The following is a 26,217-nucleotide window of genomic DNA, read 5'->3' as shown; positions in this document are numbered from 1 at the left end:
CGAAATTTTACCAAATTTGAATCTTGACCAGGTATTCAATCAATTATATTCTAATGGAATTCCACGTTCATGCTCCGTTCTATTTATCTGACGCTCTGTAGTTGAAGTTGACATACTGTAGTTGAAGAGGCATACTGTAACTGAGTGTAACTAACTAAAAAATGGTCAAAATACAATAACGCTTCACTGATTTTCCACAAATAAAAAACTAAGCAATAGTAAAGTTAACGCATAACTATTTTAAATTATGAATAGTTTTTTCGCAATCTCGAACACCCAGAAAAATCGCAAGGAAAGCTGCTCTGGGACAAGAGAAACAAAAACTTACGCCTGTCGATCTTGTTGGACACGTAGTGGACATAACGATCGTTTCAATATTATGTTGTTGTTGTTGTTATTGTTCTTTGACACGTTTTTAAAAAGTCGCTTTTCTCTTCGAATACTGGACCAATTGCTTTGAAATTTTCAGTGGTTAAAGATTAATTTTTTTGCTAAAAGGCTATTACTTTTATTTATTTCAAAATTTTGCGTGAATTCTATGAAATTTGATATTTCGTCTAAAATTTTGCTGTATTATTTTTTATCCATGGGAACACGGATTTTAGTCAGAGTCATGACTGGCTGTACGTTTTGATTCTGCAAAATTCTTGCTACTGGAAATTCAGAACTTTTTTGAGGGTACCGGTAGCGTCAAAGGTACCGGTAAGGACTGATTCGCTCTGGTCTAACGTGTCCATATATTTATGCGTAGCTCTCTTGTGTTAATCTGTCTTTCTCTTGTCAAAGTTCTCCACTCAAAAGGAATTATCCATGATGGTTACCAATATCAAATTGAATAGCAAGATGAGGTCATTCTCGTTCGTAATCATTCTGAAAACGCATTACTGCTGCTTCAATTTACAATTTGATATTTAATAATATTTTTTGTATTTAAAGTTAAATTTAGCACTAATTAAATCACTACTCTTCGTCTTATTGCTGATAATGATAGTGTGGATTCAAAACAATGAGCATGCAGGACTAATATAAAATCCCACGCGACTCACACGGGAATATGGCTGAGCAACGAGTTCGAAAAATGTAGGCGTACATATCATTTCATCCCTGTTGTTTGAACATCTGTTTCATTTTTCTAATAATTGACACCTTTTGCATTGAGCCATAGGCTCTGCCGATAGCTTGAAGAGCTTCAGCAAGTGAGTTCAAATTTAAAGACGTTCCATTCATATTTTGGGTATCATAGTCTTCATAGATAACACCTAAGATGAATCAATAGGAGTGCGAAGTGCGTGTTTTTTTACCTTTAGTCCTAGAGCGCACAAAAGAGTATTATTACGCAACAATGCGATCTTACATACTACTGGTAGAAAACACACTAATTTATTATTTCTCAAGACACACCGCCTGCATAGGAGTATTTTTTGAATTATGGCGCAAAAGGTGAGAATAATTTGATTTAGTTTGTGGTTCTAATTAATAGGCATATATGATACGGAGGCTATCCGGTACAGTAGTGTTCCGCTGCCTCAATTATAACAAAACGTCTTTTTAAATGTCTTAGATACCTATTACAGTTTCGGAAAACAATTCTGTATGTCAATCGTGGATGCACGAAGCCTGAACCAAAAAAGGTTGATGACGATACATCGAGTGGAAGTTACTCAGAAACGGTTATCGACGAATCAAAGCAGCAGGATGCAGATAGAAAGAAAGGGGAGAGAAGAATGAGTTACTGGGATCGTTTCATGGCAGAATCCAATGATAAGTTTGCTAACTTCCCTCAAAAAAGACGAGAAACGAAAGAAGAAGATATCAAAGCAGTTGTTGCGACAGAACAAAATGTCGTATTTCAGAGTTCTCCCCGGGATATAACCACAAATATACAGGTATGGAAAGCGCATAAAGTGATTGTATCATAAATTTCTCCGCAAATAGGACGTCTATTCCACATCTTTGCTCGGTTGTCGTGTCGTAACGAAGTTATATATAAACTTAGCTCATAGTTGATTCTAACAGTATGCACGTTTACTGTTCCTTTTGCAGTCAAACTGTAACGGTCCACCAAAAATCCCAGAAATTAGTGAATCGTCGAGTGAAATTGCTGCCGATTACTTAAGAGGAATCCCTCGTCTTTCTACGCGACACAACAAAAAGAAATTTGGCGTGCTCGCCGACTGTCACGAACAGTCATGCCAAACAGATAATGAGTCTAACACGAAGAAAAACTCAACAAATTTTGCTTGCAAACTCAGAGAGCGTCACAAGAATGTTAATCTTCTAGGCCAGGTTAGGCCTATACCCGTGAAATATTTACCGACGGAACAAAATGCGGAAAGTAATATAAGACGCACAGAAAAGGATATAATACAAATTGGAGGGGTGCGAGAAGAGAAAAGACCAATATTTATTAAAAATATTATCTCGAGTTTGAATAAAAAAACCTCGAGTACTTCAAGCAGCTCCGGTCAGACAGGGGATTCTAAATCCAACTTCCGAGTAGTATTTCGTTCCACAACACCGGATATGCCACGTCGAATTAATGAGTGCTATGATATAGATTCTGAACAATCAACCAGAACAGTAAAAGTTGGTAGAGGTCGACGAGTTACATTTCCTTCTACTCCGGTTTATCCACCAGAGTGCCGCGAAAAGGATATGAATCAACGGCCCTTAATAAAAACAGCAGGTTCTGTTTTGAACTTTTTACAAGGGTTTCCAGCGGTGAGAATACCTAATCAAGTACCACGTGTTTATAAAGTTGCAAATAATTCGAAGGATTGTGAGAATCCACCAAGAATTCAGCTAGGAAGAACACGCAATTGCATGAGAAGAGAACCGTTTCCTTCTGTATCTCGGAGACCCCCCGAATCAGGCAGGTAAATAGCTATTGTTAAACTATGAAATTGAAAATAGGCCAGCAGTTCAAGTTTTTAATCTAAATCATGGAAAAGTAAGCATCCTTTGGCAAAGTTGAATTAGGATTTTATTCCAAATTTCAGAGATATTCTTTTGCTCTCCGAGACTCTGTTTATTCTTCTATGACGTCATAAGCTGTTATTATTGCCGAATTTTTGCTAACTGCTCCGAGTAGTCAAGCTCAGAGCCCGTTGTTTTTAAACAAAATGGGTCAATCTAAAAAAATATTGGCATGTTATTATAGATTATCTGTCATAATCTATTCTTGACTATTCAATCATTTCCATATTTTTCAGATACTTCTATTGATTCAGTCAATCAGCCATGCATTGACAATAGATATCGGTTACAAATCAAAAATAAACATTTCGAAGATTCCGAAAGCAACGTGGCGTTCTCGTCAGACGAGGACCATCCAAATAATGACAGGTCAGGCATGAAAACAATGTTTTATAAAAAAGCTGTGTTCGAGTAGAAATTTATCTAAGTATAGACTTGGTGAAAGCGAATTGTCTTTTTTGTATTCTACTGGTGATAACTTGATGGGTCGTAGACTCGTAGGCAAAAATTTTTGAGAAATTTTTTTGGTTACTTAACGAAGATTAATATATATCAACATCATTTGAATATGTTAATATTCTTTCATAGGACAGCGACTTCACCTTTCTCGTTTATTCATAAATACAGTCAGGAGTTATTAACTCGGTACATGAATGCAAAGTCCAAGGATTCCAAGAAACGACAGAATAAAATACACCCGTATTCATCTTCGGTACTCAGTTGTGTGTTCGAAAACCAAGGGTTTAATATCCTTCTGCGCAGCATTTGTTCTGCTTGCGACATCGTGCTTCGAATTATCGCATTATTAATACTGTTCTATTATGCGCAAAAAGATGTTTATCAATTTGATGGAAACGTACCAACATGAATAAAAAATTATGTGTTTTATCGTTCTCTAGTTTTTTGTCACATTGTATCACACAACAAACACGAACCTCCGCGGAGGCTGGGTAAAGTATTTACGGTACTTTCATTGGCCTTTCCTGGCTTTCTGGTTACTATTCTCTAAAAGCATATGAAGTACAATATTTAGTGTGTAACAACAGCCTATTTCTTATCTACCGAACATTTATGCCATTTGGGTCGTACTGTACGTATTTAGTTTTGACTCAGAACAGCAGATTGCCAGACCCTTGACCCCTCATTTGTCATTGCAGTTTCGGTGTGAAAGAGACGGATTGCGTTGGGTGTTGTATTAGTATGTGGCCTACTTAGGTTTGGGTAGTCTGTCTAATATCTTTTGCAATTTGAATTCACCAACTGTCTACTAATCGAAATTCTCAGTAATCTCTGATAGATCACAAGTTTAAGTAAAAACTTGGGAGATTGAACAGCCTTTTCCAGAAACTGAGGAAGATCCTCATGAATTAGGCTACGTGGTGAGTTATAATGGCACTATAGAGTTTTAATATTAGGGTATACGACCAATCGATCATTTCATTGATGATATTGATAATAATCGAACACTATTAAATGCCAACAACTTGGCTATCAAAGATAGATATTTGTCCATGCTGAAAGAAGCCCCTGATCAAGCTAAAAAACGACTTCCTGCATCAAGTTCTAACCAATTACAGCCCCGGACTTATTTTTAAACGAGGTTTTGAGACCAATATTCTCCTAGTGCCATTTTTGCACTGGGTCGGTGAAAATTAGGACAATTGGAGAGCTTCACAAGAAATTGCCTTTTATTGATTGGAATGAAGGAAAACAGTTTGAAGAAAACCGGCTACCCTGGGACACAGAGCCGTTCCAATTTAAGACTTGCTACATTTGATTTTACTCGACTCATAATATCTATAAGCAATGTCGTAGTAGAGTGGGTATTTTCTTTAGAAACTTGCATACAAACTAAAGCAAGAAATAGACTTCAGTTGTCTCTGTTAGAGGCAATCATTAGAATTAGATCAGAACTCTCATCTTGCAATAAATGGTGCAAGGAATTTATTCTTTCAACCAAAATGTTGGATAATTTCAAAGCAGATTTGTTTGTTATATTATGTACTTAGTAAAATTGTTGCCGTTTCCTAGCATTTTGTTTCTTAATCTGCCTTTTTATCACTGGGATCTGGCAACACTGGCTTGCATATGCTCATTGCTACGTAACGTTACGGATCGGTATCAACAATTGGAGTTTATGTATAATACTGTTCAGACTAAAATACATAACTACAATACAGGATATTTAACATTTGCAACGCCAATGAAAATTGCACTTTATGCTGTAATATTTTTTAATATTATTATTTTTTATACATAACACATATCTAATACCGAAGTTAATAAATACTTCTGATTACAACACGTATATACCGGTATATATTATGTGGCAATTCGGTTTCTTATTTCGATTGATTGTTTGAACAGGAGTATTAATCTATGCTTGTTGTATGACGCGTTCGGAAGGGCTGCATCGTAACGTAAGTACAAAAGTAAAATGTGTTTAACCGTATCTCTGCATAGACTTCCCCATCGATGATCGTTAGTAAGATATTTATTTACTTTTGCAGACAATGTTAGGTCGCGGAACGATAATCTCGCAATGTTGTCTTGCGTCGTAGAAGTAGACTATAGCGCAGTACCGTATTTGACAGATCAAAACTTGCGAAATGGCGTGACACTAGCTCTTTTTTTACAGCTAAGCAATTATTTAAAATCAATTTTAAGCTTAAACTAGTGTAGGAATTGAAACTAACGGCGTAGGCTACTTGGCGTTCATCGGGCCTATATTTCAGGTAATTTGGTTCCTTGTATGTAGCTAACGTTACATTTTCATTGTGATCATTTTGCTGTTCTAGGCATTTCTGATTCTAGAAAGTAAGTATACTATATAAATACTAAAATATAACGAAGTCTGTCACATAATAAGACAACGAACTATAAAATGAGGCAGTATCTTTATATATTATATATATATGTGTGTTAGCGTTAAAATATCGGGTAATTCAACACTTGTGCATACATTCCTTCTATGGTTTAGCTAAGGAGATATTTTCCTGTGGATTTTTATATTCAATTTCTTTGCAGCATTTTTTATCACAATACTTCGATTTCCCATGAAACGCCATTGTTATGACAATAATGGCATTACAAAAAATATAAAATCTAGTAAATTTCAGTAACAAACAACACATTATTATTATTTATACAGGCAGGAATTTAAAACAACGAATGTTAAAAAATGAATAGAGCTATTGCTAAACTTCGAGGTTCTTTTCTAAGTTGTTCTCCTGGGAAGTTCTCCTCCAGTTTTAACTCCTGTAGGTGAGTTTTCGTCTACACCTTTCTCATTATATTTTTTTATATAAATTTTCCATTTAAGTGTTTCAATCATACAGGCAAAGTCTTTCAGGATTTTCGAAAAACCTTCAGTTGATTCCACGAGCGGAGCGTTATGGAGTGTTACAAATTTCAAGCAAACCAATTCATTATAGTTGTGTTTCGTTTCATTATGATAAAGTGGACCTGAGGTAAACGATGTGTGAGAATTATTGTTATAAATTGAAGGAGCTATTCTAAATTATTCGTTATGATTTTCGACTTGAATATTAATTACTGTTCGTACTTATTTGAAGCAAAGAAAACTGCATTTTCTTCGATGATTTCAAAACTGGTGTGCAAAACGATCAAATTCAAGTTGTCGATGTACGAAGACAAGATGAAGTTGACAAAGGGCGTGTCCCAGCAAAACGGTTCATTCACGTACACGTTGAGGAATTGGGTGAAGGCTTACTTTTTATCTTAATATATTTATTGTTTTCTTGTTTTGAATGTCTGGTTTACTATTCTGCCTATACAAATTTACATTTCGAATTGGCCTTGAAGACAATGATATATATAAAAAAAGATAACAATGTTATCTTAATCTATGGATTTGTTTTTGCTAAATTGGCCAATGTATCTGTATCTTACCATATATACTAGAAATAGTTGACCGATTTTATGGTAAACGGGTGTAAATACTCATGAAATTTCAAACAGCCGGTACAAACTTGTGCTTTCACGACCTATCAGGTATCGAAATCTAAAATCTCATAAATGTACTTAATTAATGCTGCCATTTACGAATTGCCGAGAACGGCCTCTTACGTCATTAGTTAACCATTTCCTTTCCGCGTGTTACCATTTGAAAATCGTATTCATGTAACAGTAGGTAATACGAGGTATTGTGCTTGAATTTAGAGGAAGCACTGAACGAGTTATCTAATGAGGAATTTAAAGAAAAACATGGTGCTGAAAAGCCGGATAAAAACGCTTCCGATATTGTTTTCTTTTGCCGACTTGGCATACGGAGTTCAAGAGCAGTCAAAATTGCGAAAGAAGCTGGATACAAAAGGTTAGTGTGCGGTATAGTTTTGACATGAGCATAACTTTAGCAACGAAATTGTTGTGAAGGTGAAGTAATGTAAAAAGGTGTCATCGAGGTACCCTACTAAAACCCCGCTTAGCTACCCAGTAGTTCTCGTCCTTATACTGTTATAGAGGTTGTCAACGGAATTTTCATGCCAAGGTTTCTTACCTAACTTAAGTTTCGTAAAACACCCTCCGACTTTCCCATTTCTTCGACATCGTTGGCTTTGATTGTTTCAAGCATTGTGTCAACTGCTCTCTGCATATATATCTACCGAAGGGATAAACCTATGTATAATACATAGCTTTTAGTAAGTCACTCACTCTAATTAACTAAATGTAACGATTGAATAATGTTACATATTTTTTCATTTATAAATTTGTGAATAAAAGTAACCTGTGTTGAACATAACCCAGCCAGATTGCCTTATGCTGGATTTTAATATCCAAAGTAATTATTAAAATTAGTAAAAGAAAAGAACTGATAAAAATTGTTAATATTATATTTTTACAGTTCACGACATTATCCTGGAGGTTGGGCGGTGTGGAACGAACGAATTCATTCAGATCCGCAATAACATGAAGCATGAACCAATATATTTACATCCACGATTTCCATTTTCTTCGCTTTTTGTTAGCGGTTTAATTTGTCGCAATTGTTTATTTCTGTTGCTTAGAAACGTTAGCCCACTCCCTTAGAAAGACATTTTCATATTAATCTCGGTGATGTGGCTTAATATTATGGCGAACTGCAGTCTCTCGTCCACTTGCCAGATGGGATCAACAAAGTTACCAATTTTTTTTTCCAGATTTTTGAAATTGGGAGGGTAGATGAAATCGTAGACGTCAGCGTTTACGTAAGCAAACCTGCTACTTGCCTCTTTATTACGATAAATTGTTTTGCAATTGCTGAGCATTATTAACTATCATAGCTCTACGGTATTGGTTATTGCCAGTGGCGTAGCAAGACTCTCGTGGGCCCTCCCGCAAAAATATTTCGTGGAAATGACCCTAAAAACTCTCGAACATAAGCTACAACAACGTTTTTTTTTTATTTCGTCAAAAAGCATAACATGTCGCTATTACAAGGCAATGGTAACCTAAAATTTGCCGTTTATCTTGGTTACTTTACATTTTTTTTCATACGTGCTTACTCTTCTGCCCTGTTTCTGTGCGCCACTGAGAGGTTTGGCTTTCGACATCATTCTAATAGCCTTCATAATTTTTCCGGTGCGATCAAACAACAAGTCGCCGAAAATCAACGACTCCCTTTCTAAATTCTAATCGCTTGGGCCGCCTTTGCGCTGTGGGCGCGACCGCGGACAGGATGCTACGCCACTGACTATTGCGTACCTTTGCATACCTTACAAATACCAATGTTTATTCAAAGCTTATATAAACATTAAATTTTGAGCACAGATTGTAAAAAAAAAAACTGCTAATACTGCAATATCACCATGCAATCTGATGGTCTACTGTCTGCAAATTGTAAACGGTCTAAATTTTACTGACGACCCTAGCGTCCATGGGAATAGCGTTCAACATGAATCAAGTGACGTGCATGGCATCCGAAATCATCAACCCCAGACACGTGCCTGCATTTTTTAAATTGTGATGTAACAATGTGCCCAAGTCCGGTTTCATGTGCGCGTTTGCATTGTTGTCGCCAATTGAATATTTTATGATTTATTATATTAGAGGTTAGAATCCCTGACTTAGGCTGTGCACTCTTTGTATACCGTTTATCAGTTGTATACCCGACTTATGGTCCGGTATACACTTATGTATACCGTATACCCGGTTGAAGAGCACTGCTATACGTTATTGTTCTCGGTCTCTGACATACAATTGCTATTCATAATATGAAGAATGTGGAGAGTAGATAGATAGTTTATTTTGAAAACTCCATAACAAACAGTATCTATCGAAAATCCGTATTCTTCCAACCAAGAAACGTTTAGCAATGAAATCCCATTTATTCCTGCTTTTTGAGGTCGTTTTACCTGAATTTCGGGAAAATCAGATCTTCTCAATAAGACAATATGTTAGCTTTGTTTTTCGACACGAAAATAAATAATAACCAAATTACATTGGAATCTACGAAAACGGTGAATAAAAGCACCTTGCAAATATTGACTGGAAAATTCCTCCTATTTTAGTCCTTATTTTGAAAGTGTTCTCTCAAAGTGTCACCTACTAATGGGTTTTTATGCTAGTAAACATAATATTGACTCAAAATTTTAAACACTTTCTTGAAAGTACTGGTAGGTAATTTTAGGTCTATGAGGAGTCCAGCAATCCTAACCATCCCTGCATGGGATTCGAACCTGCGAACCCACGCAGAGTGATTAGAGGTGCGGTGCCGAGCGTATTCCTAACGCTTAGCCCGTTGAGCCACACCGCCGCGCCTAAATGGCTGAAAACTGACAAACGACCCAAAAGTTAATTGCTATCTTATAGTTAATTCATGTTTTAGAAACAACAGAGTAATGCTCAAATATACGCACACGAACGTACCGGTACTGTGAGATCTGAGAGCTCCGAGATCACCCCAACAACAAGAATTTAGCAAAACGATTTGTATTTCGTGACGCCAGAATAATTCTTACACTGATTGCGAACTTCCTAATATTTATTTTTTACGATGTTTTGGCACTGTTTTCAATTAGGAAGTTCAGATATCTATAATTTCAACTATCCGGATAATAGATATATTTCGTACTTTAACTATTCGGTTAACTTTCACAATAATATAAGATAGCAAAATAGCCATAGGTTATCGGATAATCCAACCATAGTTCACATTCAACCACCTTCCATTTCGAAAGAGGGTATATCTGATTTCAGCCACGCTTATTCGGGTCCTGATTGATTGATTACTGCAATTAAAATAAAGCTTTTCAAACGACAAAAACGATCATCATTTATACCTGGATTTACTGGATGTTAAAATTCAATTGTTACGTCACCATTTGCATTTTGCTGATTAGCTGATGTCGTGGAGATAAAAAAGGGAAGTCGGTGTTCGGGGACAGGGTTGCCATGTTTAATAATTCTAGCTTTTTGAAAATGTGTTTGCCTTCAGAATTTTAGTTCGGCGTTTATGCTAGTTTCTATTTTTCAAAATCATAACGAATCACAATATGTAGTTTGCAACAATAACCTGTTGCTTATCTCCAACATTATTGGCTTTTAACTTGTACTGTGCGTATTCTGCTGTGGCTTAATAAGATTATTTCGACTCCATAATCAGCATATCAGACGATAAAATAATTGATATCAACAAATGAATAAACACTGATTACTGAACAAACACTGAATCTGTCAACAATAAAAAGAACAATTTTTTTATTTGAGAATAGTCGCGGTGATTCTTTTAACGTGGTTCCTATTTATTATTATTATTAATTAAGGTAATCCAGCGCTGCAGGTAGTTATCAAGTTCTGGTTTGAACCGAGTCTGTATGAACTAGTGCAGTCTGACAGTAGTACCAGTACCGTACCGGTATTCATTATTGCTGTACGGTACTGTTCCATGTTAGTAGTACGGTACCGTATAACATCAGATTGTTCTGTAGTCTTCCGTGTCGGTACAGTCAGACGGTAAAGTCATACCAGCAAAAACGTGAACTTTTATTGGTTGGGAAATCTAGGCGTATGTACAGATGTAAGGTCAAAATATGTTTGAAGAACTGCTGAACTGAAATGAGTATTCAACGGGTCTTACTACTTACTGAATACAGCACGAAACACCGCAAAGAGCGCGAAACAGCGCAAAACAGAGGGAAACCGCGCAAAACAGGAGACGCAGTCATTACCCCCTCCTGCCACAAAAGAACCACGGCGCCTCTCGCCATGGTTTTATGGCGCTATTTCCGGTATATTTACAAGGTTACCGTATGTACCGGATTATAGGTCATCATGCAAAATTTTATCTACCTTTTTGGTGCTCCAGAAATATGTGCAGCAATATGTCGCACAACCTGAATCCGCTACACACACACACACACACACACATACTATTTTCAGGTTGTGCTCCATTTTGGTGCACATACTTCTGGAGGTCCCTTTTTACCTAACCCTAACCCTAAAGCCAACCATATCCATATGGAAAATGTTTTAAATTATGGTAGGCCTACCCAAAATGTGTCACCAGCAGGGGCAGACCTGCCATTACAGCATTACCGGCTACATACGTTGGGTTGGGTTGGGACTGAAAACTTTTTGTGTAAAAATGCTTATAACAGCATAATAATGAAAAAGTTTGTTCCCCCTAGTATGTACAAATCATTTTGGCAAGAGTCCTTCAATATTCCTAATGTGAAGTGGGATAGCTACTTCAAAAATTCGTTTTCATCAACCATTGAAACCAAATTAAGATCTTTCCAAATTAATTTTTTTTATAAATCTATAGTTCTCAACTATACATTACACGGCTTTGGACTAGTGGATACAAATATGTGTGAATTCTGTAAACAACATATTGAAACCTTATTACATTTGTTTTATTATTGTCCCATAACAAGTCAATTTTGGTCTGAGGTAGACCAATGGATAGTTTTCAAAACTGAGAATTTGAATTTTAGTCTTAGTATAAAAGAATGTTTCATAGGGTTTGATGATATTCTTAATTTGCAATTTGTTAACTGTGTATTATTGGCTGCTCGTTTCTATATATATAGATGCCGAATTCAGAAGCACAAACCGATTTTTGATGTGTTTTTCAAATTTCTATGTGATATCCGTGATAGTGAAAAATATTCAGCATTTAAAAATGGCAAACTTCACATACATAGAAAAAAATGGAATTTATTTAAAGATTGCAGTAATGTTATTATTGTAAACAGATAATTGTTATTATATTATTCTAACTATTGTATTAGGTTATAATTTATGTATATGTATTGGGTCGTCTGGGATGTGTATATGTATATATTGTATTAAGTTATAATTTATGTATATGTATAGGGTCATCTGGGATGACATTGTTATTGAACACGTAGTGGACATATCGATCGTTTTGCATTTTATGCAGGCAATCCTCTTCTTTTTGTTTTTCGTTTTTAAAAAGATAAAACTTCTCTCCAGAAGGCCATTACTTTTTTTCGATATGACGTCATCAAAATTACGTGGCCCCACGTGTCCATATATTTGAGCATAGCCCTCCTGTTTAATTATAGATAAAATGAAAATTTATTTATTAATATTGTTTACTGCAATAATTTATCAAAATCTAAATGATTTGCCATGATATTGTTATGTATTACTGTGATGTATTATTTATTGATTGATACTGTTTATTGCAATTATATTGCAATATTGTTTTATTTTATGAAATGCAATAAAAAAAAAAAAAAAAAAAAAAAACGTTGGGTTGTGTTTTTAATTTGCTGCCGTGGTACTCCAACTCAAAACAAGGTGCCCCGAACTCTTTGCAAAATTTTTTTCTGCTTCACACCGTTTCCCTCTGTTTTGCGCTGTTTCACCACTGTTTTGCGCTGTTTCGCGCTGATTTGCGCTCTTTGCGGTGTTTCGCGGACAACACTAAAAGGCTGAAGGAATAAACGGATGAAGTGGAGGGAAAACGGAAGTTGAAGTGTTCCCAAAGGTGAAAAATTAAAAAACACTAAAAGGCTGAACACTAAAAGGAAGAAGTGGATGAAATTTCTTCCGACGGGTAGTTAGGTGGCTGAAGTCACTAAAAAGCTGAACACTAAAAGGAAGAGGTTGATGAAATATTTTCCGACGAATAATGAGGTGGTTGAAGTCACTAAAAAGCTGAACACTAAAAGGAAGAAGTGGATGAAATTTCTTCCGACGAATAATATGGTGGTTGAAGTCACTAAAAAGCTGAACACTAAAAAGAAGAAGTGGATGAAATTTCTTCCGACGAATAATGAGGTGGTTGAAGTCACTAAAAAGCTGAACACTAAAAGGAAGAAGTGGATGAAATTTCTTCCGACGGGTAGTTAGGTGGCTGAAGTCACTAAAAAGCTGAACACTAAAAGGAAGAGGTGGATGAAATATTTTCCGACGAATAATGAGGTGGTTGAAGTCACTAAAAAGCTGAACAGTAAAAGGAAGAAGTGGATGAAATTTCTTCCGACGAATAATGAGGTGGTTGAAGTCACTAATAAGCTGAACACTAAAAGGAAGAAATGGATGAAATTTCTTCCGACGGATAATGAGGTGGCGGAGGTCACTGAAAAGCTGAACACTAACAGAAAGAAGTGGATGGAATTTCTTCCGACGGGTGGAGAGGTGGCTGAGGTCACTAAAAATCTAATCACTATAAGGAAGAAGTACGTTAGGGTTAGATGATATTTTGTCCTATCAATTTTGAGGTGGTTGAAGTCACTAAAATACCGAACATTGGGAGAGTTAAATAGCCAAAACATATCCCGACGGAAGTGAGATTGGATGAAGACCCTGAAAGCGGACTGATGAGTAGGCATGCCCCTTTTAGATTTATGAATTGAATCGATTCAAATCGCAATTTTTTTCGAATCTGATTTACGCGATTCGAAAGAAAGAGAGCCGTTTAGCGAAGAAAAACAAACACTCCAAATAACACCAATTGCCAGACGGGGATGTAAATGAATTTTTCGTTATTTACTTTTATTGATCTGCCTTCATTCATTTTCATGTTCAGCGCAACACACCCTGATCATCACTCGAGATGCTGACGTGCTGTGTGGGTAATTAATTTCCTTCAATCTGTCAGTTGAGTGACTGACCTAAGTTTCTATCACACGCAAATTTAAATGGATCGTATACCCGAAAGTTCATTGCAATTTTGTTAAAAATATGCAACAGCACACCTTCTCTGCGACTAAGTTATGGTACGCCTTGACATGATTTGATAAACGATCAGATACCGACTTCTAGAAAACATTTAATTTTGATTGAAATTTAATTTAAACTTTGTTGAAATTGAAATATTGGTACTACTGAAGTATGCGCACCAAGATGTCGCACAACCTGATCCCTAACCTCGTACACCAGTGATTTTCAACCTTTTTTGTATCGCGGAACACTTTTTTTATTCTAAAATTGTGACGGAACACCAAATGAGATTTTTGGAAATAAACTATATTATGCAATTAACTGACATCGATCATTTCGGAAAAAAATAAATTAACGAGATTTAATATTAGCTTGTCAACTTCAGCTGGAAAAGACGTTACACATATTCCGATTCAGAGCTACCGATGAGCTAGGAACAGAAATGGTATTTTAATGTAATATCTGGGCCTGTTTCGATGAGTTTCAATTTTTTATTCTGGCTGGAATTTAATTGAGAGAGACAAACACGCAGCTCTTCCTCGACGACTCTCAATTTTTCGTGTTTTTATACTCTTATGGCGGCCAAGAAAAGGGTGGGCAAAATCGAATATTTTTTTCGAATCAAATAATTCGAATATTCTTAACAAATACCGAATAGTCCAATACCGAATATTTTTTATACGCAGCAGGGTCCAGAACGTCGGAGGTAGATTTGGAAATTAATAGAAACATTGAAAATCGGCAACAAAGCGATTTTTACTGGTTAATTTCGTCATATGCGCTGATATTTTGTCCCCCTGAACGTTTTTAAATTCCCGCCATTTGTTCTTTTGCGCAACTATTAATTCCCGTGGGTGGGCGGAGATCGAAGTTTCATATTATTGATATAACTATGAGTTCACATCAGCGACAGATTTTAATGACATTAAGGAGTGATTTCAGAGCCAAATTAATTGTATTCTGATATTTATCTTTTGCGCCGACTCTGATCTAACTTATCGCCGTTTGCAAATTAAATGTCCCAGTTTTAAGCAAATTATATTATCATTATCGTCAACGGGATGCACACATTTATTATTAAGACGACAATTGACTTTCTTAGGCTCAGTGTTATTTTCGAAATAAATCAATTTGATACTGTGATTAGATAAATCTGTGAAGCTGTGATTGCGTGAATAAAGAATGTTGATTTAAAATCTGAAATAAAGGCATTTCTACGTTGTCGTTTGGCAGCACTCTTGAACGATATTTTACATACGCGACCTGATACCAAAAAAATTGTAAACAATTTTGTGCCCAAGTGCTTTTCGTACCTAGTGGAAGGGAAGACGCTAATTATAATTAATCACCTCAAGTCACCATTTATTTTACAACAAATCAATACCCCGACCAATATCATAGCTAATATCGTTACCGGGAAATTCATAATTTTATTTACGGAATTTGCAAATTCAACACTCCAAAAAAAACGTCTTTGTAACTCTTAATTTCCGAAAATGATTTTCTATTCGGGTCATGCATGCGGAGGCTAATAACATCTTTAAAATCTGGTAACTTTATTTTAGATATCTTATTTGGGTTGACGTTTCTACATTTACGGACTAGTGTCGGCACGCTTTTTGCATAATAACAGTGGAAGCCGAGGGTGAATTCTCGCGTAATCCAAGCGATCGATTTACCGGCGTGAATTCCGTGCCCAAGCAAAGCGGTACAGATTATGTGGTATTGTACATACGAATAGTAAAATGGCATTCGAATATTTTAATATTGTATTCGCTATTCGAATATTTTGCACAGCCCTAGACCGGCCATGCTTAAAAACTCATTTCGCAAAGATAGGTAGTGGAAAATGATAGCAAGATTGGAAGCGGTTGTGAACCGCGCTTTGTGAAATTTATATAAATCCATCGGACGGTTAAATATCAGTTATGACGTCATAATACTGCAAAAAAGCAATTTTCTGCGGAACACCCGGAGGTCTCTCGCGGAACACCGGTGTTCCGCGGAACACCGGTTGAAAATCAATGATCTATAGCAGTGGCCGGCAACCTTTTTTCAGTAACGGACCGGTAAAGCCTGACCAAAATTTTGGCGGACCACCTTTATACAAACGAACTAATCTAATGTAATAAATAATATGCGTTAGAAAATGTATGTTGACAATACATTCAAAAACGAAGGTGATACTATTCACGTAACGTATTTCTTACGTTAAACCCACTTCGATCTTTCGTTTTTGTAATTGCCATTTTAAAACCCAACCTCACATGAAGATAACAATGGCATTGTACGTTTTCATGTCACCTTTCTGCGGACCGGTAGTGACCTTTCCGCAGACCGGCGATGGGCCGCGGCCCGGTGGTTGCCGACTACTGATCTATAGTATATGAAGGAATTTGCATACAATAAACAATGGAATAACTGTTATCTACAACATGACTATATTACCATGCATTTCATGTTTGCAGATTACTGCGATATATTTTTATATACCATGAGTTACGTTATCAGAATTAAATTAATACGGCAAGCATTTAAAATAGTGCTATCGGTCATAGATTTGAACATTTTGCGCAACACAAAATCATCCTAGTAAAAGTCCATACTTTTAAATACCAACCATTATCCAAATTATTTGCCAAAAAGCGGGATAAAGTATAAATTATATTTCTGACTTGCGACAATTTTTTCGTGAGTACGTAAATACGAATGGATTTTTTTTATATTCGGGCACTTCAATGTCCGCACATATATATTTTTTATTATTTTATAAATACGAAAATATGTATCAAGAATTAATTATAATCGGGCAGTTTACCACACATTTTAAGTCCATGGATCGCCGTTGTATTTTGTAAATACGAAAATAGGAATCAAAAATTAATAATAATTGCCGTGATATTTGCCGTGATTAATAATAGATTGCCGTGATATTGTGCCCGAATATAATTTATTTTTGATTCCGTATTTCATTCCTTGAACTTAATATCTGTTTTTATAAATTTTGCAAGCAGTTCACGCACGAAGACTTTGAATAATGATGTATTAGTCAAATCGAAGTCCTGTTAGACCACTGGTTCTCAACAAATGGGCCATGGGCCACTGGTAAGCCTCAGAGGCATTTTGAGGTGGGCCACAAACATATTATAAATTACAAGGTTTGTTGATCTAGAACAGCTAGATATGAAAATATATATATATTAATTTGTTTGCACATTACATCAAAATTAAAAAGAATATAACGAGAATGGCATGGCCTTCAATTCGCCAGGCTCGAACTGAGCATAACATATAAAAAATTAACAAAAAACGAATCCACGAGGACATTGTCTCATAAATACGAACAGAACAAACATTAAATTACCCAATTCCTAATATATTAAATTTTCAAGTATTCCTCACTATCCATCGGAAGAAATTTCATCCACTTCTTCCTTTTAGTGTTCATCTTTTTAGTGACTTCAACCACCTCATTATTCGCCGGAAGAAATTTCATTCACTTCTTCCTTTTACTGTTCATCTTTTTAGTGACTTCAACCACCTCATTATTCATCGGAAGAAACTTTATTCACTTCTTCCTTTGAGTGTACAGTTTTTAGTGACTTCAACCACATCATTATTCGTCGGAAGAAATTTCATCCACTTCTTCCTTTTAGTGTTCAGCTTTTTAGTGACTTCAACCACCTCATTATTCGTCGGAAAAAATTTCATCCACTTCTTCCTTTTAGTGTTCAGCTTTTTAGTGACTTCAACCACCTCATTATTCGTTGGAAGAAATTTCATCCACTTCTTCCTTTTAGTGTTCAGCTTTTTAGTGACTTCAACCACCTCATTATTCGTCGGAAGAAATTTCATCCACTTCTTCCTTTTAGTGTTCAGCTTTTTAGTGACTTTAACCGCCTCATTATTCGTCGGAAGAAATTTCATCCACTTCTTCCTTTTAGTGTTCAGCTTTTTAGTGACTTCAACCACCTCATTATTCGTCGGAAGAAATTTCATCCACTTCTTCCTTTTAGTGTTCAGCTTTTTAGTGACTTCAACCACCTCATTATTCGTCGGAAGAAATTTCATCCACTTCTTCCTTTTAGTGTTCAGCTTTTTAGTGACTTCAACCACCTCATTATTCGTCGGAAAAAATTTCATCCACCTATTCTTTTTAGTGTTCAGCTTTTTAGTGACTTCAACCACCTCATTATTCGTCGGAAGAAATTTCATCCACTTCTTCCTTTTAGTGTTCAGCTTTTTAGTGACTTCAACCACCTCATTATTCGTCGGAAGAAATTTCATCCACTTCTTCCTTTTAGTGTTCAGCTTTTTAATGACTTTAACCACCTCATTATTCGTCGGAAGAAATTTCATCCACTTCTTCCTTTTAGTGTTCAGCTTTTTAGTGACTTCAACCACCTCATTATTCGTCGGAAGAAATTTCATCCACTTCTTCCTTTTAGTGTTCAGCTTTTTAGTGACTTCAACCACATCATTATTCGTCGGAAGAAATTTCATCCACTTCTTCCTTTTAGTGTTCAGCTTTTTAGTGACTTCAACCACCTCATTATTCGTCGGAAAAAATTTCATCCACTTCTTCCTTTTAGTGTTCAGCTTTTTAGTGACTTCAACCACCTCATTATTTGTCGGAAGAAATTTCATCCACTTCTTCCTTTTAGTGTTCAGCTTTTTAGTGACTTTAACCACCTCATTATTCGTCGGAAGAAATTTCATCCACTTCTTCCTTTTAGTGTTCAGCTTTTTAGTGACTTCAACCACCTCATTATTCGTCGGAAGAAATTTCATCCACTTCTTCCTTTTAGTGTTCAGCTTTTTAGTGACTTTAACCACCTCATTATTCGTCGGAAGAAATTTCATCCACTTCTTCCTTTTAGTGTTCAGCTTTTTAGTGACTTCAACCACCTCATTATTCGTCGGAAGAAATTTCATCCACTTCTTCCTTTTAGTGTTCAGCTTTTTAGTGACTTCAACCACCTCATTATTCGTCGGAAGAAATTTCATCCACTTCTTCCTTTTAGTGTTCAGCTTTTTAGTGACTTTAACCACCTCATTATTCGTCGGAAGAAATTTCATCCACTTCTTCCTTTTAGTGTTCAGCTTTTTAGTGACTTCAACCACCTCATTATTCGTCGGAAGAAATTTCATCCACTTCTTCCTTTTAGTGTTCAGCTTTTTAGTGACTTCAACCACATCATTATTCGTCGGAAGAAATTTCATCCACTTCTTCCTTTTAGTGTTCAGCTTTTTAGTGACTTCAACCACCTCATTATTCGTCGGAAGAAATTTCATCCACTTCTTCCTTTTAGTGTTCAGCTTTTTAGTGACTTCAACCACCTCATTATTCGTCGGAAGAAATTTCATCCACTTCTTCCTTTTAGTGTTCAGCTTTTTAGTGACTTCAACCACATCATTATTCGTCGGAAGAAATTTCATCCACTTCTTCCTTTTAGTGTTCAGCTTTTTAGTGACTTTAACCACCTCATTATTCGTCGGAAGAAATTTCATCCACTTCTTCCTTTTAGTGTTCAGCTTTTTAGTGACTTCAACCACCTCATTATTCGTCGGAAGAAATTTCATCCACTTCTTCCTTTTAGTGTTCAGCTTTTTAGTGACTTCAACCACATCATTATTCGTCGGAAGAAATTTCATCCACTTCTTCCTTTTAGTGTTCAGCTTTTTAGTGACTTCAACCACCTCATTATTCGTCGGAAGAAATTTCATCCACTTCTTCCTTTTAGTGTTCAGCTTTTTAGTGACTTCAACCACCTCATTATTCGTCGGAAGAAATTTCATCCACTTCTTCCTTTTAGTGTTCAGCTTTTTAGTGACTTCAACCACATCATTATTCGTCGGAAGAAATTTCATCCACTTCTTCCTTTTAGTGTTCAGCTTTTTAGTGACTTCAACCACCTCATTATTCGTCGGAAGAAATTTCATCCACTTCTTCCTTTTAGTGTTCAGCTTTTTAGTGACTTCAACCACCTCATTATTCGTCGGAAGAAATTTCATCCACTTCTTCCTTTTAGTGTTCAGCTTTTTAGTGACTTCAACCACATCATTATTCGTCGGAAGAAATTTCATCCACTTCTTCCTTTTAGTGTTCAGCTTTTTAGTGACTTTAACCACCTCATTATTCGTCGGAGGAAATTTCATCCACTTCTTCCTTTTAGTGTTCAGCTTTTTAGTGACTTCAACCACCTCATTATTCGTCGGAAGAAATTTCATCCACTTCTTCCTTTTAGTGTTCAGCTTTTTAGTGACTTCAACCACCTCATTATTCGTCGGAAAAAATTTCATCCACTTCTTCCTTTTAGTGTTCAGCTTTTTAGTGACTTCAACCACCTCATTATTCGTCGGAAGAAATTTCATCCACTTCTTCCTTTTAGTGTTCAGCTTTTTAGTGACTTCAACCACCTCATTATTCGTCGGAAGAAATTTCATCCACTTCTTCCTTTTAGTGTTCAGCTTTTTAGTGACTTCAACCACCTCATTATTCGTCGGAAGAAATTTCATCCACTTCTTCTTTTTAGTGTTCAGCTTTTTAGTGACTTCAACCACCTCATTATTCGTCGGAAGAAATTTCATCCACTTCTTCCTTTTAGTGTTCAGCTTTTTAGTGACTTCAACCACCTCATTATTCGTCGGAAGAAATTTCATCCACTTCTTCCTTTTAGTGTTCAGCTTTTTAGTGACTTCAGCCACCTAACTACCCGTCGGAAGAAATTTCATCCACTTCTTCCTTTTAGTGTTCAGCCTTTTAGTGTTTTTTAATTTTTAACCTTTGGGAACACTTCAACTTCCGTTTTCCCTCCACTTCATCCGTTTCCTCCTTCAGCCTTTTAGTGTTGTCCGTGTTTCGCGCTGTATTCAGTAAGTAGTAAGACCGGTATTCAACAGGCAAAGTGACTTTCTTCTGTTCTTCCCAATTCAACTTTTATTATTTTGTAAAACTGTAACAGTAACTTAAAGGTTAATCACTTCTTCCATAATACATGTGCGAACACAGGGTAGGTTATATTAGTGTACTTGCTTGACCACTTACTAAGCATAGATTACAAAAATATTGCCATGGAGAAAAAGTCTCGAAGAAGACCACGACGTGATGAAGATGAAGTGATAGATTCCTTCTCTCAGTTATCCCTGTCCAGAGTCAATGGAGAAGTCAACAAAATGAAAAAGGTCGACATGATAAAGTTGTTGAAGAAAAACAGCCTGAATTCGAAGTAAATTTGTTCCTAATATCTAATGCTGGTTCATCTTTCATTCGCCTAAATGGTGCAAGATCCTCTAAACATATTTATAATTTAACTGAGTGCTGGTTATATGTAACGGAGTGCTTCAAATTTCATGACAAAATTAATCATGGATTCTCTTTTCATTATGTGTCAATGTAACAATTCAGAGATGCTTCATTTAGTCTTTGGACGATGTCTCTTGGCTGTGAATCGAGGGGATTTAGCCTATTAATTGCCCTTAAATATGAATCTAGTACTATGTCATTTTTTTTTTCAGTAATGTTTTTAGCGATTCTTTCCATATTTCTATACAGTGGAGTAAAAGAAGTTCTGGGCAGAAGATTGAAAAATTATTACAGAAAACAAAGAATGAAAGAGGAATCTGATACAGTTCAATGTTATAAATATTTTGTTGTGATTGATTTTGAAGCAACATGTGAAAGTGGGAGAAATCTGGATTATCTTCACGAAATTATTGAATTCCCTGCAATGCTGTTGGATGCAGAGACTGGAAAAATTGTAAGTTCTGATATTGAATAATATGCTCACATGAGAACAGTTGGAATACAATTTTTCTGGTATTTTCTATTATACTATTTTAGGTAACATTTGTTAATTGTTCAGCCATATTGATTCTGGCATAATGAGAAGATTCGAGACTTTGAGAGTGTTTGGTTGCCTCAGAACGCAATTATATAGCAATCTTTTGCAATTCTTATTTTTTATGAATGCAATGCCCTTCCGACTTGACTACTGTAATATTTCATTTAGAATTGTGACATAAACCATTTTATAACTCAGTTAAAAGGATACCAACAGTGATGAAATTCAAAATTTTAAGAAACTGCTCTCTTTTGTGTCGAACTCCGTAAAGACTTAAAGATAGTCACTATGTAACGTGCCGTATATTAACATGGCATGCTTAAGTGGAGTAATTTAAGTTATTATTCCTTGACGCTGATATTTTTTCTATGTTCATCTTAAAACCTCTAAAATCGATGGTTACGAAACATTTATCTTTCGTCTTAGAAAAAGCATTTGAAATATTGAATGAGCACAATTGTTTTTGATTTGTCGAAAAGCGAGCGTATTAAATATTTAAAACCATTAACCATGGCTTTTTTTAGGTTGACCAATTCCATTCCTATTGTAAACCAACTCTGAATCCGAAGTTATCAGAATTTTGTGTATCTTTAACTGGTATATCACAATCAGATGTTGATGCAGCACCAAAGTTTGAAGAAGTTTTTAAAAGATTTGAAAACTGGATGATTGACAAAAATTTGTTGATGGATCGGAAATCTTTTGCATTTGTTTCTGATGGGTGAGTATTTTAAAATGTAGTGTTGATTTTAATGCCTGTATGAGTTCATTGTTTTATGACTTGGTATAACGTTATTGATAGTTCTTTTCATCATATAAAATTTCTTACATTTTTACAGCTGTTTGAGTACATTGAATTGTTCGCGCCGATTAGAAGCTCTGTGCCATTAAAAATGTATTTATTTTTACAGCATTGGATTGGTCTTTGTTATCAAAATTGCAGTTGTTGCCTAAAAATTGTTGATGTTTTTATACCTGTCTAATATGAAAACCCTTCCCAAATGTACATTTCAGACCTTGGGATTTCAGTCGTTTTCTCAACATCCAGTGTTGTCTAAATGAGATCCAATATCCAAAATGGGCCAGGAAATGGATAAACTTAAAAAAAGTATTTGGGAATTTTTATAAGGTATGTGATAGTTGGTTGATCAAGATTTCCTTTAGTATGGTTTGTATTTTCAGTCTATATATAGTTCAAATGAAGCCCCCTTTATTATGGCATTCAACACTAAGTGGCAACGATTATAATGACACAATTAGTTATGAAATATACCACTTAGTGTCATGAAATTCTCTCTTTGTCATCAAGAAATAATCTTGGCGAAATCAAGCATCATTTGCGGCATCTAAAATTACGATGAAGGTATTTTAAGATAATAAATATACTATACACATTGCACACATAAATAATTTTTTGAATATTGTTGATGGATGACATATTACATCGACTTTGTACTCTCTTACCAACAACTCGTGAATATGAACAGGAGAGGAATTGATACATGTCTTTAGAAAGGCTGATTTATACGTATAAATAATCACAACATTGGAATTCATGCATGTGATCCTTGAGCGGTTAAATATACTTCTCTTCCATTTATATATAAGGTAGTATTCAGATGTGTGATCACACATTCATAAATATACAAATAAACGTAACATTATTCATTATTGTATCTAATTATTTCACAATAAAAATAAATGAATGTTTGGACGCTGGGGCTTTCTCATTGTTGCTCATTTGTATACTGGTACATGCGGAGATAGAATAATGGTTGTTTGAATTTACATTTTTTTCGAAGTTATAACTCGTTTTTATTCCCATCTACCAAGAAGATGTGGTAAATGTATCCATTATGTGGTGGCGCTAAAGAGCAATAAAATGTCGTTTTCTTAACTGTATGTAGTTTGAATCATTTTATTCCAGAATTTATAAAAAAAGAAGGGAAAAGTAACCAATGTGTAATTTCATTTTAGATAAACAAACCGAAGATAGAGGAAATGCTTTCGAATTTGGGTTTAAAGTTGGAAGGTCGACTTCACAGTGGCCTTGACGACGCGAAAAATCTGTCAAGAATTGTCGCTAAACTCGTCGAAGATGGATGCGTTCTTCAAATAAACGAACGGCTCAATGCTGGCAGACTGGAACCAGTTTTGCAAACTGATCTAAATAAATTTAAAGCTAAATTAGAAGTAACTTCAGCGCAATCAGGAGAAAATCATATATGTAAAACGGAGGTGGACTCTGATGATTTGAATAAAGATTTTTCAAATGGAAAGAGACCGGTAAACTGTGAGATCGAGGATTGTAAGGTCTCGATTCCAAATAAACCTCATGGTAGCACTGAAGATTTGAGTAATAAACTAGATTTATGTAAAATATAGATGCAAATTTATTTCAATGTGTGTTGCTTGTTTTTCTTTTATCGGGAGGTACAAAATCTTAAGCGAACGTCTCCGTGGGTGGGATCAGCTGTTTTAGTTTCGCTCTTATACCTGATAACAGATTTCCATCTCGGTCTTGTCAACGTCAGTCTATCACGATGCATGTAGACAGTGCAGTGTGATTTCGATAAGTTTCTAGTTTTTTTTTTTATACGGCAATGTGCGCGACAAGCATTTCGGGAGGAATTCGTCAGATGAGTTGTTTGTTTTCGTCACGTGACCACTGCGTATTTCAGGACTGTGTAAACAGACATACACGTTCACTGGGCAATGGGTTTATAGGAAGGGTTTGTCATTCAAATATTACGACCGCGGTTAACGCGTTGTTTGTGTGGGTTTTGCGGTGCAGGAAAGATAGAATATAGTATAGAGGTTCGCTATCCCGCGCGCCCTTCTCCGTGAACACTGGACACTTTCCGGAGGTTAAGTCTTGTAGTCTAATCACCCAGAGTAGCGAGAATGTGAATTACTACTTCTGGAGATAGGGCGAATGTTAGGCATAGACTATAAAAAGTGTACGGCTGTGTGAGAGGATATAATCACGTATTTATCGATAGCCGGTAGCTTGATTAATGGAAAACTGCGGTAATCGTCTGATTGCCAACCTAGATAGGAGATAGTTAATTTGCCGGTTTATCGTCACTGGGGCTTCGCGGTTTAAAATAAATAATGCGCTCGAAAATCACAAGTTAATTTCACGAAGTAAATAACTAACTAGAGCAATATTATAAAACTAGGTAATCTCAATTACTCGTCGCGGGTTCTGGGCTCAGGTGATTTTGATTAGCGAACAAACAGCCCAAATCTAATTGATTTTTCAACTCGTGATTGGACTTGGTTTGAATCTGAGCTAATAATACTAATCGGATTAGCATGTTGAGCTTGTAATAATTTTTTAGTGTTTCAATAGATTAAGATCATTGAAAACCCTCATCCGCGATTTTTTCTTATTCACGTAAATGGAGGGAAAGAAAACGCGAGTAAAAGACGTCAATTCGATTATTTCAAGTTTTACCGAAACGGCGAGAGAGTTGCGCCTTTTGGTATAATCAGTTCGGCTGTCGATCTCCCGCAGTCGTATAGAATGCTGACAAGAGTTAAGTCTGAGAACGAAGAATACGCGACTGTGAGGTACTGTGAAGATCAGCTGTCTAGGAAGGCTTCTATGTTTCGAATAAAAGTGCACATTGACAAAAAGTATAGTTACATTGCATATCGTTGCGCTGGCGAACCGACATAACTGCGATGATGCTATATTAGAAACTGGATGTTCTTTTCAATAACATTCATATGATTCGTTATCGGGAAAGGAATTTCATTACGCTGTTCTCGACAAACGGCGAACAGTTATATTAAAATTTAATATAAGTCATACTGTTACATTTCTCATTAGCGGCCGTACTTTGACCTGGAATGTATTTTGTACAGTTTTACTTCTGGCATCGATCTCTCTTCACAAATCCTGAAATAATGTGTGTATTACGGAATCTCCTGGGATTTGGCATCGACGATTTCGTCATTTGGAACCGGTCAGTGTTATTTGTTGTGCATCGGCGAACGACAATTTAAAATGTATTAGGTAGTATTGTTTCAGGAAGATCTGAGAAAGTTTAGTTAGATTTTTCTTTCATAATGCTAATTGATCTGCATTACTCATTGGAGGTAAGGTGATAAAATACGACATCTAACAAATGTAAATTTTTATTATATACTATGCATGTTAATTTGCCTCGTAACACATTGTATACAAATATTCGCAATCCCAACCAAGTGAACTGTCGAACAGTGTGATACGATGTCATAATCATGTTTGGCT

At 35.9% G+C, this 26,217-nt stretch overlaps 3 protein-coding genes across 5 annotated transcripts; all 3 read left to right on the top strand.

Moving 5' to 3' along the window:
• Positions 1–1,356: 1,356 nt before the first annotated feature.
• LOC120328386 (uncharacterized) lies at positions 1,357–3,858 on the top strand. 2 transcript variants are annotated; one of them, XR_013477396.1, is made up of 5 exons: positions 1,357–1,440; positions 1,575–1,886; positions 2,044–2,876; positions 3,213–3,345; positions 3,565–3,580. XR_013477396.1 is itself a non-coding variant. In XM_078114763.1 (5 exons), the coding sequence occupies exons 1-5, from the start codon at positions 1,429–1,431 to the stop codon at positions 3,842–3,844; spliced, it is 1,566 nt and encodes a 521-aa protein (XP_077970889.1). In that variant the 5' UTR covers positions 1,357–1,428; the 3' UTR covers positions 3,845–3,858. The 2 variants fall into 2 exon arrangements, 1 of the variants encoding a protein (XP_077970889.1); XM_078114763.1 differs by having other exon boundaries at positions 2,044–2,872; positions 3,565–3,858.
• A 1,400-nt stretch (positions 3,859–5,258) lies between these two features.
• Positions 5,259–9,462, top strand: LOC120328496 (thiosulfate sulfurtransferase/rhodanese-like domain-containing protein 3). 2 transcript variants are annotated; one of them, XM_039395007.2, is made up of 6 exons: positions 5,259–5,396; positions 6,128–6,240; positions 6,315–6,446; positions 6,552–6,697; positions 7,159–7,312; positions 7,841–9,462. In XM_039395007.2, exons 2-6 carry the CDS (start codon positions 6,158–6,160, stop codon positions 7,902–7,904), a joined length of 579 nt encoding a protein of 192 aa, XP_039250941.2. In that variant the 5' UTR covers positions 5,259–5,396; positions 6,128–6,157; the 3' UTR covers positions 7,905–9,462. The 2 variants fall into 2 exon arrangements, with proteins under 2 accessions (XP_039250941.2, XP_039250939.2); XM_039395005.2 differs by lacking the exon at positions 5,259–5,396 and adding an exon at positions 5,613–5,711 and having other exon boundaries at positions 7,841–9,461.
• A 1,456-nt stretch (positions 9,463–10,918) lies between these two features.
• Positions 10,919–24,348, top strand: LOC120328138 (3'-5' exoribonuclease 1-like). The gene is made up of 6 exons (XM_078114471.1): positions 10,919–11,046; positions 21,016–21,341; positions 21,668–21,872; positions 22,481–22,677; positions 22,971–23,085; positions 23,934–24,348. Exons 2-6 carry the CDS (start codon positions 21,187–21,189, stop codon positions 24,339–24,341), a joined length of 1,080 nt encoding a protein of 359 aa, XP_077970597.1. The 5' UTR covers positions 10,919–11,046; positions 21,016–21,186; the 3' UTR covers positions 24,342–24,348.
• The last annotated feature ends 1,869 nt before the right edge of the window (positions 24,349–26,217 follow it).

The sequence above is a fragment of the Styela clava genome, chromosome 7 (assembly GCF_964204865.1).
Source record: "Styela clava chromosome 7, kaStyClav1.hap1.2, whole genome shotgun sequence".
Classification (NCBI taxonomy): Eukaryota; Metazoa; Chordata; class Ascidiacea; order Stolidobranchia; family Styelidae; genus Styela; species Styela clava.
This window is presented reverse-complemented; position numbering and strand designations above follow the sequence as displayed.

Excerpts from the sequence above, each read along its gene's own strand:
- LOC120328386 (XM_078114763.1), top strand. Across the intron at positions 1,887-2,043 it reads ATATAACCACAAATATACAG|TCAAACTGTAACGGTCCACC; the intron begins GTATGGAAAGCG and ends TTCCTTTTGCAG. Across the intron at positions 3,346-3,564 it reads GACCATCCAAATAATGACAG|GACAGCGACTTCACCTTTCT; the intron begins GTCAGGCATGAA and ends ATTCTTTCATAG.
- LOC120328138 (XM_078114471.1), top strand. The coding sequence starts at position 21,187 with ATGGAGAAAAAGTCTCGAAGAAGACCACGACGTGATGAAGATGAAGTG. Across the intron at positions 22,678-22,970 it reads TTTGCATTTGTTTCTGATGG|ACCTTGGGATTTCAGTCGTT; the intron begins GTGAGTATTTTA and ends TGTACATTTCAG. Across the intron at positions 23,086-23,933 it reads TATTTGGGAATTTTTATAAG|ATAAACAAACCGAAGATAGA; the intron begins GTATGTGATAGT and ends ATTTCATTTTAG.
- LOC120328496 (XM_039395007.2), top strand. The coding sequence starts at position 6,158 with ATGAATAGAGCTATTGCTAAACTTCGAGGTTCTTTTCTAAGTTGTTCT. Across the intron at positions 6,447-6,551 it reads TATGATAAAGTGGACCTGAG|CAAAGAAAACTGCATTTTCT; the intron begins GTAAACGATGTG and ends ACTTATTTGAAG. Across the intron at positions 7,313-7,840 it reads AAAGAAGCTGGATACAAAAG|TTCACGACATTATCCTGGAG; the intron begins GTTAGTGTGCGG and ends ATATTTTTACAG.